At 45.2% G+C, this 19,338-nt stretch overlaps 2 protein-coding genes across 2 annotated transcripts in view; one reads left to right on the top strand and one right to left on the bottom strand.

Moving 5' to 3' along the window:
* LOC118078663 (T-lymphocyte surface antigen Ly-9) overlaps positions 1-1,184 on the top strand; it is a 31,028-nt gene extending 29,844 nt beyond the window's left edge. The window contains exon 9 of the mRNA XM_088659934.1: positions 656-1,184. Within this exon, the coding sequence (XP_088516060.1) occupies positions 656-765 (110 nt within the window). The 3' untranslated portion in view covers positions 766-1,184. The remainder of the gene's footprint in view (positions 1-655) is intronic.
* Positions 1,185-4,699: 3,515 nt separating this feature from the next.
* On the bottom strand, positions 4,700-5,631 carry LOC148683218 (uncharacterized). The gene has a single exon (XM_088659221.1). The coding sequence runs from the start codon at positions 5,629-5,631 to the stop codon at positions 5,008-5,010; it is 624 nt and encodes a 207-aa protein (XP_088515347.1). The 3' UTR covers positions 4,700-5,007.
* Between the last annotated feature and the right edge of the window lie 13,707 nt (positions 5,632-19,338).

Below are 19,338 nucleotides of genomic sequence, written 5' to 3'. Positions count from 1 at the left end.
ATGAAAAGAAAAATCGCCCCCAGCCGCCCTGCACTCTCCCTCCCCACCCCATTCTGTATTTTGCCAGAACAAAGGTGGCAACCCTACTTGTGTTTCATCTTGTGTTTTATTCTATGAACTGTCCTGCAATCTCTTGATGAGGGGTGGTATATAAACAAACAAATAAACAAATCTCTAACTCAAATATGTTTTTAAAAGAAAAAACTGGGCTAGGGAAGTAAAACATTGCATAGGGTTCACCGCCTGCAAATTGTGGGGAGGCATAGCATAATCTTCTTTTGTGCCCAGCATAAACACAGGTCTTCCTCCCTGGTTTTTCTGTGAGCTGAGTCTCGCATTTTGAAATGACAGCCCAGTGCCTGAACATTCACATATCTGGGAACAAACCAACCAGATTCTGCTATCAAAGGTTGCAAGATGTCAGAGCACATTTGGGTCTGTCAGACGCCATCTGGAGCACACACTCCATCTCAGGACCCTGGAGGAAGGGTGCTTGACCCAAATGTTTACCACTGGTGCAGCCAGGGCAGGCCCACAATATTAGCCTGACCCAACAGCAGGGCTATTTTATGTTCTTATGTTCATAGCTTTTGGGGGGTTATCCCCAGATATTTTCTGATGGCTCCCTCCTTCAATGTCTTCTCTTTCCCTGCAGGAGAAAACATCCTTATGTCTTGGGTAAGCCTGAGAGTTACCATCATTCTTCTAGGAGTCTTGGTGCAGATTACAATTGTCACCTTGGTGAACATATTTGGAAGAAAATAATAGCACTGAATCTGCTGAAGACCTTTGAGGGAGACCCATGTGAACCCCACAATATTCCCTTTTAAAAACCCATTTGTCTGACATGTTCCACTTGCACCTGCAGCCTTCGAAATTCTGATGAGAGAACTCTTCTTGTTTCTAAAGGTGTATTTTGGGAATATTTTGTTTGGGAAGTAGGTGGAATAAACAAATTTTGATTGTTTTTCTACCTTCTGGAGAGATCATCCCATCAGGAGGTCTCTATGGGCCTCTCTTTGGTGATCTTTTTAGCAAGCCTTTGGAGTGGGGAGATTTTTAACCCCACCTGAATTTGAAATTGTTTTTATATCTGTTTTCATTGTTGATGTTTCCTATTGTTAAATCGTTTTGGATGTTTCATGGGAAGTGATGCATAAATGAAACAAATTAATAAAAATAAAGAGTGGGTTGGTCTTCTTTCACTAAACTGGGAAACTGTAGTCCAACAACAACATCAGGAGGACATCATTAACAATGTATTTTATTTGAGAAAATTACTTGCAAAAATGTTCAGTATTTAAGAAAATTGCATATCAAGTCATTTTAATACAGTCAATGACCAGTAGCAAAACAAAGAACATCAATTACAAAATTTAAAAGCTCAGAACAAATCACATACAAAAAATTGTAAATTAGGAAAAATGCATTCTAAAATGCAAGTGAATTGTCACGAGGCCTTAAAAATATCCACAAACTGATTTGGAAATGGGGTTAATTGTATTAAGCAATTGAGCAACAGATATAACTTAGGGGTATGGATCCTGAATCTGACTTGGATCTGTCCCTGATTTGGTTTGGATCAATTTGGACCCAATTCAACTCAATTCCAGTGCATTCATTTGCACTGGGAAACCAAAACAGCCACCCCCCTTGCCCTGCTCAATGTAGGTGCATGAAATTTGGAGACATTGTATTCCCGCAAGAGGTGGTTAACCCCATCAAATTTCAAATAGGGTTTGTGCAAGCCACCTTTAAGGTTTGCAAAAAGAAAGAAAGAAAGAAAGAAAGAAAGAAAGAAAGAAAGAAAGAAAGAAAGAAAGAAAGAGGAAGGAAGGAAGGAAGGAAGGAAGGAAGGAAGGAAGGAAGGAAGGAAGGAAGGAAGATTTTAGTACTCATTCATGCCAGTCCACATGCTCCTGTTTTGCCTGTTCCATGAAGCTCTTTTAATCTAAATTTTATACTTTATACACTCTGTGCGATGCTTCTGACTGTGTACACTCTGCACATTGTATGCACACACATCCACACACGACAAAGTATTAGTAAAGACATAGGACAAAGCTTTAAATAAAATGCAAACTTAATCTAAAAAAGAAAACCTTTTTGCACGACTATCAGTTAGGTCAAAAGTGTTTGGTTTTTATCTCTAGGGAAACTGATATGTCATCGGGACATGAAAAACCCATACCACAAAAAGAAAGAAACAGGCAACCTTCAAGCCAATTTTTGAGACAGTGCAGGTAAGCCCCACCCCACATACAGAGGTGACAAAATACTCAGAAATGTGGGCACAGCTGTAAATGAAACACATGAAAGAGGGATTAAATGTGTAGGGGGGAGTATAAGGGAAGGGAATTGAGACAACCTACAGAGCTAGATGCAACTGAGTTTGATTGGGTAATGATGGGAAAGGATTAGGAAGCAAACAGGCATATAAGAAAGGCTGGTTATTGGTATGCATAAAGAAAAGATGAGCTGACCAAATGTGACCAAACTCCATCAAACTTCCTGACATTCAGAAAGAGCCATGTGCAGTTGCCCTCTCTGCATCCTTGTGTTCTCTTTATAAGGTGCCATTTGGAAAATCTCTTTGGAGACTGGCTGTCTGGCTTTCTGAGAGTTTTGACCTCCAGAAGAGTCCAAATCACTCCTAATCAATGTGGATTGTTGTGACTCGTTTTGTAGCTGTATAGACCCAATTCACACTTGGTTCAAATTGGCCTGATTGCACAGCCATAATATAAACTGAAATTGAGAGACTTTATGTGAGAGCCAAGCCAATATTCTTCAGCTTTGAGAAGTAACATCTAAAATGGACCTCCTCATGCAGCACAAGAGACCAGCAGAAGCTGACAAGATGTGATCAGATATATTTAAAATGAAGCATGAACTTTCTTGGTGTTTCCTGGTCTGCATTTTCACACCTTGTCTCTTTGATGTTCAGAGGAAGATAATTTGGACCCCTGTTGTTTCTGAGAAGGGGGCCAAGTGGGGCACAAAACACACACAGACAGCTCAGTCTCTGACTCACTCTGCCACTTTTTGCAGCTTTTACATAGGAACTTCTCCCTCCACCCCCTAGGAAAGTAAGTAGATACATTCATTGAGAAGTTGAACAAACACTGATAAGGATACAAGGGGGTCAATTCCATTGCAAAGACACCAAATGTAACAATTGCATAAGGGTCGCCTTAGGGCATGGGTAGGCAAACTAAGACACAGGGGCTGGATCTGGCCCAATAGCCTTCTAAATCTGGCCCACGGACGGTCTGGGAATCAGTGTGCTTTTACATGAGTAGAATGTGTCCTTTTATTTATGATGCGTCTCTGGGTAAATAATAATAATAAAAATACCTTTATTGTCATTGTACAACCTGTGTACAATGAAATTAAACAAGCTTCCCTCCCCCTTGGATCGAGTCATTGACCCAGTACCCTTGTCCTTTCACCCAGCAGGCGGGGATTTCTAACCCCCAATCACAAACAAAAATGGCATTAATGGATGGCCGGGGGTCGGAGTTACAGGGGGCTTGCCCCTTACCCCCCCCAATTTCCCCCCATCTGGGACCCCTCCCTGAAACCTTAGTGTCCAGGAGGCCACTTTCCATGTTCGCTGCAAAACAGGAAGTCGCCATCTCTCCATCAGCATAGTATTGGAGTAACTGGAGATGAGAAGGCATGAATTTCTTTCATGAGTGTAAATCACCCCATGGATGAGTTAATCACAGGTTAAAGTCCAGTATCTGTGATTAATGCATGCCATCTCAGTAGTCTGCCTGTTAGTCTGCAGTTAGTCAGTGTTACTTGTCCAGTGCCACATCTTGAATTGCTGAACTTATTTAGAGTAAAGGAGATGCATTGTGCTTCTATGTATTTGCATATATCTCTATCTGCAAAAGCCTAAAAGCTGTATGCATCTATGTCCAGAACTGTTTTACTGAGCCTTACTATCTGAAACAGTAAAGCTGTCCCTGCTTCCATGTGGTGACTGCTACTGGGAGCAACTTCCACTGCTGGGTATCTCACCTGAGATACCTAATACCTACTTGCCCTTGTGCTAACACATAAACTAATGGTCTGATTCAGCATAAGGAAGTTATCTCTATTCTTCTTTTGCTGCATCTCTCATCAGCCCCTGCCAGCACAGTCAATGTTCAGAGATGATAGGAATTGTAGTCCAGTAACACCTGGAGGGCGACAGGTTTTCCGACCCTTCATCAATCTATTTCCCAGACTTGTTACTGAATTTTATAACAAGGAAAATAAAAGAGACCAGGAGAAAAATCATTCCTTGCATAGAGTAGACTTTATTGAGAAGCAAGCATGAAGTGAACAGATCAAGACCAGTTTTCAAAAAGATACCACATCGAAAGCAATGAGGAGGCATGAGCAGTGGGTGAGCTGAATCTACTATAATAATGTAATAATAATTTATTATTGTCTTTGTCGTCTTTGTCCATGGAGTTTTCTTGGCAGGGATCCTGGAGTGGCTTGCCAGTTCCTTCTCCAGGTGGATCATGTTTATTATTTATACCCCGCCCATCTGGCTGGGTTTCCCCAGCCACTCTGGGTGGCTTACAACAGAAAAATGAAATAAAATAATCTATTAAACATTAAAAGCCTCCCGAGAAGGCCCTCTGCCTGGTTCCCGGTAGCTTTGCTTCCCGCAATGAGGGAACCGTCAGAAGGCCCTCATTACTGGACCTCAGTGTCCAGACATAACTCCTTTGACAGGGAAAACTGACCTCAATGTGCCACACCTCATTGGCTAAAGAGAACTATCTTGCAAGCTAGCATAGGGAATTTTCAGAAACAAAAGAGTGAAAGAACATCATTGCCAGACTGAGCATGAAAGATGCTGTGCAGGCACAGAGCCAACCTCAGCTAGAATTGTAAATGCTCAGCATTTGGGGTACCCAGTATCTGTAAGCATCATACTGAAACTGTACCATAACTATCAATTCCCAACATGATTGCACACCAGCGGAGTTGTTCCTTGGTGTTTTAGCAAGGGGAACAACAGGGATTGCAAATACTAATTGGGATGCAGGAAGGCTGACAGCTGCTAACTGGATATACGGGGCCACAAGGAATGGCACAGGATGGAGAACACGATGGCTGGCAGCTGCTAACTGGATAGATGGGGCCACAAGGAATGGCACAGGATGGAGAACACGATGGCTGGCAGCTGCTAACTGGATAGATGGGGCCACAAGGAGTGACACAGGATGGAGAACACGATGGCTGGCAGCTGCTAACTGGATAGATTGGACCACAAGGAATGGCACAGGATGGGGAACATGATGGCTGGCAGCTGCTAACTGGATAGATTGGACCACAAGGAATGGCACAGGATGGGGAACATGATGGCTGGCAGCTGCTAACTGGATAGATTGGACCACAAGGAATGGCACAGGATGGGGAACATGATGGCTGGCAGCTGCTAACTGGATAGATTGGACCACAAGGAATGGCACAGGATGGGGAACATGATGGCTGGCAGCTGCTAACTGGAAAGATGGGGCCACAAGGAATGGCACAAGATGGAGAACACGATGGCTGGCAGCTGCTAACTGGATAGATGGTTCCACGTGGAATGGCACATGATGGGAGGCAACAGAACATCATGCTGGAGAAGATGGAGGTTAGCCTGGAACAATATATGCAGAACGGGAATGAATGCACAAGTATCTGCAAACAGAACTCTTCCTATATACACATAAAAATCTAGGAGTGTCAACAAACTTTGCAATTCTTTTGGCCACCAATTCCCGGCACTGCAAAGTACAGCATGATGACAACCTTACTGGCCAGGCAGGCAGGCAGCGGAGGCCAACAGATGGGAGAGTGATGGCTCCTTGGAAGGCAGGTAAGAACAGCTATGAAGCAAGCTACGACCTTGTCTAATCACTAAGTTGGACCCAAAACCTGATAGTTTGGGTCAATCGTGGAGGTAGTGGTGGTTGGTTATCCTCAGAAAATGATGTCAGTTTTGAGAAGTGTAAGAACAAGCAACAAATTTAAATTACCTTACGAACACCACCTCACATCCCACCAGATTCAACTAAAGATGTGTTAAATCCAATTTACCTGTGACAGCTGATGGAATGAAGTCAGGAGGAGGCGACAGAAGCAGTTGGAAGTGTGGGACAATGTTGAGAGCTTTTATACAAGTTCTGTAGGAGCCAGAAGGCAGCCTTGGCCACTGACACTATCATTTGCTGCCTGCCTCAAGTCAAAGGGCTCCAATCACAGGTTTCTTCTGGTTTATTATCACCCACCCCTTCCTAATCTTGGGATTTGGGGTGTGCTCATCCTGCCCTGCTTTCTCCTTTCAATGAAGACTATTACAAGTCTAAGTGGCACACAGCTGGTTAGTTTTCTGGAAGCAAACCACTAATTTTAAAGGTCTATCCCAATGGCTATTTTCTTCAGGACCATTTGGGCACCAACTTCATAGAATCATAGAATCATAGAGTTGGAAGAGACCACAAGGGCCATCCAGTCCAACCCCCTGCCAAGCAGGAAACACCATCAAAGCATTCCTGACAGATGGCTGTCAAGCCTCTGCTTAAAGACCTCCAAAGAAGGAGACTCCACCACACTCCTTGGCAGCAAATTCCACTGCCGAACAGCTCTTACTGTCAGGAAGTTCTTCCTAATGTTTAGGTGGAATTTTCTTTCTTGTAGTTTGAATCCATTGCTCCGTGTCCGCTTCTCTGGAGCAGCAGAAAACAACCTTTCTCCCTCCTCTATATGACATCCTTTTATATATTTGAACATGGTTATCATATCACCCCTTAACCTTCTCTTCTCCAGGCTAAACATACCCAGCTCCCTAAGCCGTTCCTCATAAGGCATCGTTTCCAGGCCTTTGACCATTTTGGTTGCCCTCTTCTGGACACGTTCCAGCTTGTCAGTATCCTTCTTGAACTGTGGTGCCCAGAACTGGACACAGTACTCCAGGTGAGGTCTGACCAGAGCAGAATACAGTGGTACTATTACTTCCCTTGATCTAGATGCTATACTCCTATTGATGCAGCCCAGAATTGCATTGGCTTTTTTAGCTGCTGCATCACACTGCTGACTCATGTCAAGTTTGTGGTCTACCAAGACTCCTAGATCCTTTTCACATGTACTGCTCTCAAGCCAGGTGTCTCCCATCCTGTATTTGTGCCTTTCATTTTTTTTGCCCAAGTGTAGTACTTAACATTTCTCCTTGTTAAAATTCATCTTGTTTGCTTTGGCCCAGTTGTCTAATCTGTTAAGGTCATTCTGAAGTGTGATCCTGTCCTCTGGGGTGTTAGCCACCCCTCCCTATTTGGTGTCATCTGCAAACTTGCTCAGGATTCCCTCAAGCCCATCATCCAAGTCATTGATAAAGATGTTGAACAAGACTGGGCCCAAGACAGAACCCTGTGGCACCCCACTAGTCACTACTCTCCAGGATGAGGAGGAGCCATTGATGAGCACCCTTTGGGTTCGGTCAGTAAGCCAGTTACAAATCCACTGAATGGTAGCATTGTCTAGCCCACATTTTACCAGCTTCTTTACAAGAATATCATGGGGCACCTTGTCAAAGGCCTTGCTGAAATCAAGATAGGCTACATCCACAGCGTTCCCTTCATCTACCAGGCTTGTAATTCTGTCAAAAAATGAGATCAGATTAGTCTGACATGACTTATTTTTCAGGAACCCATGCTGACTTTTAGTGATCATAGAGTTTCTTTCTAGGTGCTCACAGACTGTTTGCTTAATGATCTGCTCTAGAATCTTTCCTGGTATTGATGTCAGGCTGACTGGGCGGTAATTGTTTGGGTCCTCTCTTTTCCCCTTTTTGAAAATAGGGACAACATTTGCCCTCCTCCAGTCTGCTGGAGTATGCCAATTACTGTATCTTGTCCTTCAGATTATTGAGGCTTAATTTGGAAGTAGGGATGCAGGAGCAAATTCACCAGGTACACATTTAAAGTCGAATCTATCAAATCCACACTTTCTGAAATAATATGAAAATTTAATCATAGCCATTCTTGGAAATTCTGAATTTTGTGATATAGTTATCTGAATTTTGTGATATAGTTCTCACACCCAAGAGTGTTTATAGCAATGTATATTTTAGGGAAATTAGAAGTTTTTGATGTCCAGAGCCGATGACTAGGGATACTATAGCAGTAGGATTATTTCTGTACCGGCTGTGGGTTGGAATAGAAACCCTTTCACGTTCTCCCCACCTCTATGAGTTTTATCTTACCCAGAGTAGACCCACTGAAATCCATGGGAATGACCATTCCATTAGGTTCACTGAGTCTGCTCTTAGTACAAACCAATGATTCTGAGATCACCAGCCTGCTATCAAAGGAAGGAGGGGGTTTGCCACATGCTTTGGGAAGGTGTATGAGGAGCACACATAGAACAATGCTCCAGCCTGAGGAGAAGGGCTTAGGGAAGCCTGGACACACAGGTCCCCACAGCACCCCTGCTTCTTCATTGGCCCGTTTTGCAGCAGTTGTGGCTTTTGACATTGCAGGACCCACTTCAGCCCTGCAGGACGATTTAGCAGCTGTTTCTTCAAAGGCTTCACGAATGGGAATTACTTTTCTCCACCTGATCTGTTCTGTTCAGGTCGAGAGTTTCCCACCACATCTGTAAATTACAACATGTAATGGCAGTTAAAGGGAAAAGTGGGGATTTAGTGGTCATATGAGACCACCCACAATGACTCCCTCAAATATGTCGGTGATCAGCGATAAGAGGCATTAGGAAGCCCTTGAAGTATCATGTTCCCAAGTTTTCAGAAGATCTTGTAAATTAATCCTGAACCTTAAGCCTGCTCCGGTGGTATATGGGCAGGTAGTACAAGCTTTTGACCACCAGAATTCTGCTCTGGTAATGGTCTGTCACCATCAACAGTGTAGCCAGAGCCACCGGATCAGGCCCAAGGGTGGCCCAAGAGGTAACATATTGCAATAGTCTGGTGTTTAAGTTATCAATGAATGGATCACCATAGCCAGACTATCCCTTTCCAAGAAAGACATACCAGATAGAGATGGTTAAATACACTCCTAGCTGCTGAGACTACCTGAGCCTCCAGCTACAAAGACAGATCCGGAAGCACCAGAAACCTTCCCTGTTGTTCAAAGGGGGCTCCTCACTCTGTTGAAATTAGGCTTGTAAGAAATATTGTTACATGCCACCCCCAATCTCTGCTGAGCAGTGACAAGATAATAATAATAATAATAATAATAATAATAATAATAATAATAATAATAATATAATATATCTGGCTGGGTTTCCCCAAGCACTCTGGGCTTACCTTGTGTTTCCTTTTGGACAACTAGACATAGCAGTGTCTTTGTGAAATATGATTTATTTACGCATATAGCCTGCACTTAGATGGAGACAGTTCCTGGCATCCACATCATAAAAGAGCCCTTTGGTGTTCTAAGAGCAGCAAGTCTGAATCTACAAGCAGAGGAATGAACCATGCTCCCCACATCTCATTGCTATGGCTTGTTCTCCTCAGTTCCCCACCCCCATGGTGTTCTCTCCACTTCCTCCTCCTCTTCCTCCTTCTTCCCAGAACCACTTGCAGAAACCACTCCTTCTCCTTCCACTGCATTGTCCACTGCGCCTTACCCTCGGCGCTGGGCAGAGACTTATGTTTTGTGGCTACATTACCATTATCAAACAAACCAAGCCATTACCAGCCTTCTGTATCTTCAACGACTCACCTGCAGTGAGCCATCACTAGCTAGCTGGTGTTATTCCTAGACCTTGCTAAATTCATAAATTTGCTCAAATTTGAACCATTTTCTGAATCTAGAGGTCTTGCCCCCCCCCCTAAACTTATAACAATACTTAGCTGCCTTGTATTGAGCCATACTTTTGACTCAACTTGCACACTATTGTTTACTCCAAGGGTAACCGGTGAGATGGTCTCTAGATATTGTGAGACTAGAATTCCCATCTTCTCCTGCTAGCATGAAGAATGGATAGAATCATAGAATCATAGAGTTGGAAGAGACCACGAGGGCCATCCAGTCCAACCCCCGGGGGTTATGGGACACACCATCTTGATCATTTTTGGTCTTTATTATTTGGCAGTGGCTTGCAAGGGTTGCCAAATTTCAAAAAGTGAAAATATGGACACATGAGGGTTTTGTTTTGTTTTTTTCTGGCAAAATTTGAGCTATTTTAAGGGAATTTGCTTTCATCTACACTACCAACATGGCTTGACATACATCCAGATTTGCCCATATGTTCCAGCAATTCCCGACAGCAGAAACCTAGCTATGTCTCGGAAATTCTGGATGTATGGAAACCCTAGCAGTAGCTCACCAGTGTTTCAACTAGGAGTCTTTTCTCAGTCCTACCTGGAGATGCCTGTGGTTGAAAAGGGGACCTTTTGCATGTAAAACATGCTCTACCACTGACCTGAAGCCCTTCCCTGTGCCTAAAAAGTTGGGTAAGCTCACCATGGCAAAATAATATATATGCTGGCAATTCGATACATGATTTGCCAAGGCAGAATGGGCCTAGCTGAGAAAGGTCAAAGCCCCAGACAGACATGCCACAAAGAGGTAAGATTGGTTTGACGCTAATTAGCACACAACCTATTATTTGGATGCCTGATGTGTGTGACCTGAGGCTAGCCAAGGCTGTCAGAGCAAGAGCACCTGCTGTTTTTCATTTAACTTCAGCTCTAATGAGTGATGTGTCCATAAATCTGATAACTTTTTCTCCTTCATTCCTTTTTCAAAATTGCATGTGGCTACCGTCTCATATGAAGGAGATCAAAGCAACTGTTCACACGACGAAGCAGCTCAGACAGCTTATGCATACACATTTGAATTTAATTCTATGCCTCCATCAAATCAAAGGGAGGTGAGGTGAGGTGCTAAATAAGGTCCAGTCATACACCAGGCAGTGATCCTTGATCATAGCTGGCTTTGAGAATGAGCTTAAAGGTGGGGGAGATCACACTTCCCCTGTTGCATTTAATTATGTTAATTTATTTTTCCATGGCATTTTGTTTTAAAACTTGTTTCAAGCTCCCATCATGATCTGTCTGCATCTACCATGTTTCCACTTTTTAAAGACACCGTCTTATTACCCTTTTCCCCTCAAAAAACCACAGGGTGGCTTATTTTCGGTGGGATGTCTTATTTTTTTATTGCGGTTTTTACGCTACCTTATGGTCTCTTTGGTTGGGCCAGGCCGCTGGCTCGGGGCACTGCTGGGTGCTGCCGTGGTGCTGCTGGACACTTTGAGGTGCTGGGCACTCTGCACGCTTCAGCACCTGTTTCCAGCACCTGCTTCCGAGGCCGCTGGCTCTGGCACTCAGCCCGGCACTGCTGGGTGCTCCAAGCTGCTGGGTGCTCCGCGCTCCAGCACGACAGCAGGTTAAAAATCCTGCCATGGCTTACTTTATGACTACGCCTTAAAAAGGGGAAAACATTTCTACTTATTACATAAATAGATCTAGAGCATCATCATAGTACAGCGGTACCTCAGTTTTCGAACGTCTCCGTTGACGAACATTTTGGTTTCCAAATGCCGTAAACCCGGAAGCAAATGCTTTGGTTTTTTGAACATGCTTCAGAAGTCAAACATGCCATGCTGCTTTGGATGAGTGCAAGATCCAGAGGCCTAGCTGTTGGCTGTTGAGTCCCCGTTTTTGAACGTTTTGAACTCGGATGGTCTTCTGGAATGGATTACGTTCGAAAACCGAGGTACCACTGAACCAAGAGATTGTGTGATGCACTTGTTAGTGTGCTGGGCTAGGGCCCAGGAGATGAAACTTCAAACCCACACTCTGCCATGAAATTTGCTGGGGAACCATCCAAAACCAGCACGACCAAGTATTCCAGAAAGACTGGAGTAAATTCATATGATATCTGAAAGATCACTGTAAGCAATTAACATCACTAGCAGGGTTGTCTGAAGACTTGTAATGAGGAATTTTCTACCTTTGTATCTTTATTTAAATTTTGAGGTATTTTGCAATGAGTGTAATTAGAATTGGAAAATGTATAAATTGCAATGACATAAAGGTTAATTTTGGAAGCCATGAGGTGGGAGGGAAGGAAGTTGACAGGATCTAAGAGCCAAGGCAGTGTAATGGAGAAAGATGATGGGGATGTATAATATTAAATGGAAAATAAATAAAAATTATATTAATAAAATAAAATCAATGAAGACCAAGAAAGAAAGAGAGAGAGAGAGAGAGAGAGAGAGAGAGAGAGAGAGAAACTTGCTGGGGGACCTGGGCTAATCAACATCCCACACTCCAATCAAGTTGCAGGGGTGTTGTGATGATGAAATAAATGAGGTGTGGAAAAAAGTATACCCCACCTTCTGCTCATTGGGAGGGCAATATACAGGTAAAAATATTCAAAGAAGTATCAAGTACTGGATAACGCAAGAAGATACAAAGTATGGGGAAAGACTTGGAGAAATGTATAGACCTGCCTGTTTTCAATCTAGCATGTGCTCCTTTCATCCTGGCTTCCCATTAATCTGTGATCAGTTGATTTTATTTTATTTTTAAAAAAATTAGAGTCCAAAATAACACATTTCTTAAAAGCATTTTATCACAAAATAACACATTAGAAGCAGTTCTGAACATATTGAGCCCAGACCGCCGACCGGGTAGCTGACACAAGATGGGACACACATGAGGATGCAGCAGGGCTGAGAGGATGATACATACCCACTGGACATCTGGGAGGGATGGAGCCAGGTCTGAAAACTTTTATAAACTCATTTATAAAGACGTTGGACATCAGCAGGCCCAGGATAAAACCCAGCAGCACCACACTTGCCCCTTGAGTTGAATTTGGTAGACTTGGTTTAAAGCAAACATCTGTAGGAATTTTAAGGGAAGTTTAAAAGGACTTCTGTAAAACAAAGGAAACTGTCCCAGAATGGGACACCTCTAGGATACAGTTCACAGCCTTGGCATCTGTATGAAAAGGAGGAAAATAACAATTTTTTAAAGTGCACTAAATCACAGGTATTAACAGCTAGATGATGAAAGAGGATTGGCAGTGTACAATATGAAAATAATAAACCCAGGTCAGGTAAGGAAAGGCTGGATAAAAGCAGGTTAGATTAATTAGTAGGCACCTTGGAAGGCAGAACACCTGTGGACATTTTAGGTTTCAAGGGAGGGACTTGTACTCCTTAAACCGTATAAAAGGACCTTTGACTCATGATTCCTCCAACAGCTCCTCTCATCTCCACCTGAATATTTCACTGAGAACTTGGTAAGTGAGAGAATTTCACATCTTTTATTGCCTCTTCCATATGACCTGCATGCTCTCCATCTCTTTCCTTGAACCTAGACCTGCTTCTGCTTTCAGATAATGGTTGGCATCTTGCAGTCAACTTTAGAGAGTTAGAGTCTGAGGAAGATTCCTTTTCCATTGGGTCAAGTTCACAATTGTCTACTCCATGGCTGGGGGACATCTTTGGTTCTTCAGGAGTTGCTGGTCCACAACTCTCATCATCCTTGGCCCTTGGCCATGCCGTCCAGAGATGATGGGAGTTCATCAGCATCTGGAAGGTCTCAGATGCTCCTTCATTCCTGGTTGTCACAGTCCGGGTTACCGGCAGTCAGAGTCCTGGCTTGATACACCGGGATAGAGGTCAGGAAGCAGGAATCAGCAGTCCAGGGTCAGCAGTCCAGGGGTCAGGAAGCCAAGAGTCCGAGAGTCTGGAAACCAGGAGTCAGGAAGCTAAGGGTCCAAGAGTCAGGAAGCCAAAGCACAGCTAGGTGGGTAGCGTGTTGCCATGGCGAAGAGCCAGAGGGAAATGCTGGCCTTATTTGCGCCTCCTGGCCCTTGCCCCCGGGTGCTATGAGTCTTCTGTCAAGCCTCACCTTGACACCCCAGTCCTACGAGGCCCTACAAGTCACAGGGCCCAGCTCCTGCACACACTCCTGACACTGGTCTACACAGACTGGTTGTAGCTCTGCAGGGTTTTGAGAGGCCAAGGAAGGAACCAGGGGCCTTTAAGTAGAAAGGCATGTGATCTACTCATTCTTTCTATGTTTCTCAGAGTTGTGTGCTTGCAACAACCATGTAAGTTAGGTGAGTGTCATCATCTCAATATTGTACATTGGCAGCAGTAGTTGTGAGGGAGGGCTAATGCTGAAGAGAGAGAAGACCCAGAAATGTAGATAAAGTCTAAAAAACAATCACATGCAGCCAAGTAATACTTTCTGGGCTGTCTGGAACAGATTTCTCAGACACCAAATGCCTGGGTAGACAGGAATGGTTTTAGTTCCTTCCTCAACGTTAATAATAAGGGAGGCAGACCCAGCTCTGTGGGGCTGGCATTCCAGAAATGGAAGCAGCCCCTCAAAGTCACGTCATTTGTCACCCCAGTGACACCACTACTAAGGAGGGCCCCCCTATTGCTGGTTTGGTTTCATAGTCAATAGAGTGTTTTTTCATTGAATGGCTTATTATGTTTTAATATTTTCTGTTCTCCACTGTATATAACCCAGACCAGGCACCCCCAAACTTCGTCCCTCCAGGTATTTTGGATTACAATTCCCATCATCCCTGACCACTGGTCCTGTTAGCTAGGGATCATGGGAGTTGTAGGCCAAAACGTCTGGAGGGCCGCAGTTTGGGGATGCCTGACCCAGACACTGCTGGTGTTGGTGATAATTATTTACTTGTTATTCTTAAAATAAATGATAAACTGCAGATTGCAAGCGGGTTGGGGGGACGACTGAAAGAGTTTTACAAAGCAGATGTTGCAGTTGCTGATACTATTTCTCATAACTGAATGAATGAATCATGAATGAAGAGGGTGGATGTTTTGCTCATCCTCAAAACCGCAACCTGTCTTTTCAGACCCAGCTCCATCCCTCCAAGATGTCTTGTGGCTACCTCTCATCCTGCCAGCCCTGCTGTGCCCCATCCTGCGTCAGCTACCCAGTCGGGGGTCTGGGCTCCCTGTGTTCCCCTTGCGGTGGTGGCATCTCGGGGGGCTTGGCCTCCTATGGTGGCGGAGTCTCCTCTAGTAGCCTCGGCCTGACCTCTGGGGGCAGCGTTGGCTGCGTCAATCAGCTGCCACCAAGTGAAATAGTTGTCCAGCCAGCTCCCTGTACGGTGATAATCCCAGGACCAATCCTTGCCGCCAGCTGTGAGCCAGTTCGAGTGGGAGGATACACTGCCTGTGGGGGAGGATCCTCTCTTGGGGGAGGGCTAGGAAGTGGCCGCTCTAAATACTCTTGTTGCTATTAAGAGGAGAGCCCAGACCGGGCGCCGCTTCCTTTCATTAAAGCTTAGCTTCAGCATGGAACCTGTTCTCTGTGAGTTTCTTTTGTGCTCCCCCACACACTTCAACACCACCACCCACATTTCAGTTTGTAGCAGGAATCAAGACCCCTGAAACGTTTAACACCTTTATTTGCAGGGGGGATGAGATCAACCTGTGGCCTTCAAAATGTGCCCATTCACCACATGCTCCCTTGGGTATCCAGCCTCTCAAACTAGACCCATCCCAAAAGCAGTTCTGAAGGGCTGGGCTGAGATTAAAATAGACCTTTAAAGGTTAAAATACAGTTAAATATATTAAGTGTTAGAAAAGATCAGGAGTGGATGCATGAGCCCCATTCAAGGGGAGCAAAAGAGAGAGCAGGTTGCACAAAACCGATGGCCATGGCATGGGAGTTAGCAAACAGGGACAATTACAGGGGGGAAATGGATGCTTAAAATAAGAACAGAACTTATGGAGATGGAGGGGCAGAGGGAAATGGTGGCTTTAGAGAACATCAGGGTTCAGACCCTATTTTCCATGGATATCCCTGGTTTAGAGGAGCTGTTCTGGTTTCTGATTTGATCCCAGAATGTCCCATTTTTCTTCAGGACATCCCTGTTTTCATTGGAGAAATGTTGGAGACTATGAAGTTATCTGACACTCGAGCCGTCTGAAGGCAATCCTATATAGGGAAGGGCTTTTTTTAGTGTTCTATTATGTTATTATCTATGTTGGAAGCTGCCCAGAGAGGATGGGGCAACCCATCAAGATGTGTGGGGTATAAATAATAAAATTATCATTATGGAATGAGACATCCCTATTTTCATTGGAGAAATGTTGGAGTTTTGGATAAAGCATGGATGGAGGGTCATAGAGTAGTTGCACATGATATGAAGGGTATTAACATGGGGGAAGGGTTTAGCAACTGGAGTGAGCAGAAGCACAACCCCTATTCATGGCATAAATTTTGTTGACTACCCCTCCCCCAAAGAAAAACACCCTTCTGAGCAGATGACATTTCACAACTCTCAGTGGTCTGCAAACATTGTGTGTGTGTGTGTGTCAAACTTTGTAAAAGAAAATCAAATACTTTGAGCCTGTGCATTTAGCATATTAGAAGACCCTGTCTTTTATCATTTTGACTGTTCCAAGGCAGCCGTCTACAAGCTCCATCTGGTACGCAGGCTGAGACCCTACCTGCCCGCAGACTGTCTTGCCAGAGTGGTGCATGCTCTGGTTATCTCCTGCTTGGACTACTGCAATGTGCTCTACTTTTGAATGTGATGTGGAAACTGCAACTAATCCAGAATGCAGCAGCTAGACTGGTGACTGGGAGCAGCCCCCGGGACCATATAACACCAATCCTTAAGGATCTTCAATGGCTCCCAGTTCATTTCTGAACACAATCCAAAGTGTTGGTGCTGACGTTTAAAGCCCTAAACGGACTCTGCCCAGTATACCTGAAGGAGCATCTCCACCCCCATCATTCAGCCCAGACACTGAAGTCCAGCGCCGAGGGCCTTCTAGCAGTTCCCTCACTGTGAGAAGTGAGGTTACAGGGAACCAGGCAGAGGGCCTTCTCAGCAGTGGCACCCTCCCTGTGGAACACCCTCCCATCAGATGTCAATGAGATAAAGAACTACACAACTTTTAGAAGATATCTGAAAGCAGCCCTGTATCAAGAGACTTTTAGTGTTTGAAAACAAAATTAAATGGTGCCCATTGCAACTGGTGGGGTGGAAGTCAGGGCAGCCAAACAGTAGATGGCACAGGAGTCAATGACAAGCAGAACCATTTAATTCTAGTTTTGTCCCCATCCTCCTCCTGCCCGTTGAGTTCTATGAAGGCAACTTTGATACAAAGGAAGAGGAAACTTACAGCCAGTTCCAACCCCTACACTTGTTGTAAGTAAAGAGGTAGGCAGGTGTGGGGTGGCTGAGGGCAGGCAGAGGTTGGTGTAGCAATGACGCACTTCCCCTAATTGACCATCCTCCATTAGAACCCTTTTGCCAGATGTTTCAGAATGCGAACTTCTATCAGCACCAGCCAGAAATGTCAGTAGTCAGGGATGATGGAAGCTCTAATTCATAACATGTAGGGGGCACCACTCTGGTGGAAACTGCTCTTACGGCACAGAGAAGGAGGCATGGTAATTGATGGGCTTAGACATGTAATAGTGGAGTAAATTTGTCTTATTGCCAAATAAACTGTGTTCTATGCCAGCAAAACAGAATTAATTCATAGGCTATTAATCCATCTAATGGCTACATTTACTTTTTCCTCCTTTCTTCAAGCTTCTAGTTGCTAGGTTCTCCTGTCTTGCACTTATATTGAACTCCCCATGATAGTGACCTGGAATTGTTGCTGCCTGATTTTGCCACTAGATCTGTTTGGACTGAGAGTGATCCTCCATGCTTGACCTTGGCTTGTTTGTACTGGGCTGCATCTGTAACCCTGTCTTCATTGTGAAAGACTTGTGTGTTCTTTACCTGGGACCCTAACCCTTCAGGGCATCCCCTGGAGTACATCCAGTGGGGCCAAAGACCACCACAAATTGTGTGGCAGACTTGGCAGAGGGAAGCTCTATGCTCTTTCGACACGGCAGTGATCCCTGCAAGTAGAATGGCAGACCTGCCAACTGTCCCATTTTTAGTGGGACACCCTTGATCACAGAAGCCAATCCCAGAATGTCCCATATTTTGGGGGGTCCGGTGCTCTGGTGTGAGTAGTGGAGCAAAAGATGCTCATTCTGGCAATCAGCAGCAGCATCACACCAAAGAGCCTTCCCATCCAGAATGCTGACACAACTCGTCACCAGAGCGATGGGAGAGTGAAGACGAGTGGCACAAACTGGCAGTGAGGGTGGGGAGGGTGAGTGGTCAGAGCGGTGAGGAGGGAAAGCAGAAAGAGCGGCGGGTGGCATGGGGGAATGTTGTCCCAGATTTTGTTTAGACAAAGTTGGAGCGTATGGAATGGGTTTCACTGTGCAAGCATACTGTACTGCAGGCAATCAAGAGGTCCACTTTTTGGCCAGGCCAAAGCAGTCAAGGAGGACCAAATATAGAGATCTGGAAGGTCACATTTGGCCCCAGGGCCTAAAAATCTCCATGTCACGGTCTGGTCGGCGTGAGGTAGTAGGCCCGCCTGGGGACGTCAGGACCGGGGGCAATATGGTGGTGTGAAAGCAGGAATGATGCAGGGCTGAGGGTCCAGCAGCAGGCAGTCACAGGGTCAAGGAACCGAAGGTTGGGAAGCAGGGCGTCACGGAGGTGAGGGCCCGAGGGTCAAGGAGCAGTCACAGGGTCAAGGAACCGAAGGTTGGGAAGCAGGGCGTCACGGAGGCGAGGGCCCGAGGGTCAAGGAGCAAGGCGGAGGCGAAGGTCTGGGAGTCGAGGAGCAAGGCATCAGCAAGGTGAAGGTCCAAGGAACAGGAGGCCACATGCAACAAGGCAGGGATCCCGTTGCTGTGGCAAAGAGCTGAAGGGAAATGCTGAGCTTTTATCCTTCCCAGCTCTTGCCACCAGGTGCAGGGAGTTATCAAGTGACTTCACCTGAGTGACCACTCCTTGGTTCTCCAGCACAAGCTGAGGCAGGCCCCAGTCCTGCAAAGCACTACAGGCCCCAGAGCCTGACTCCTGCCCATACTCCTGTCACTCCATACCCATGCTTAAGCAGGAGGAGGTGGACAGAGGGTGGGAAAGACCTGTGAGTGGAGGAGACTCCTTTGCCATACTTTGGACCCCCTGGGGGAGCTCAAGAAACTTGCTGTAACCTGCCCAGAATGGCTAGGTAAACCCAGATGGGTGGGGTATAAATATTGTGGGATGGAACACTGGGGCAGACAAGTCACAACAGTTCCTAGAGTGTCCACTAACAGGAACTCGCCTGGAGGGACACCTGACTAAGTTCAGCTTCCTGTTCCTCCAGATATGCAGATGAGATGGATTAGCTGGCAGTGAAAAGCCCCTAGCCCACAGCCATTTTCTCTCTTAGCCATTTCTCCTTCAACGGGAACACATCTCCAGAGAATCTCCAGTTAGGATGGTTCTCCCTCTTGGC

Source organism: Zootoca vivipara, chromosome 16 (assembly GCF_965207765.1).
Source record: "Zootoca vivipara chromosome 16, rZooViv2.hap1.1, whole genome shotgun sequence".
Taxonomy (NCBI): Eukaryota; Metazoa; Chordata; class Lepidosauria; order Squamata; family Lacertidae; genus Zootoca; species Zootoca vivipara.
This window is presented reverse-complemented; position numbering and strand designations above follow the sequence as displayed.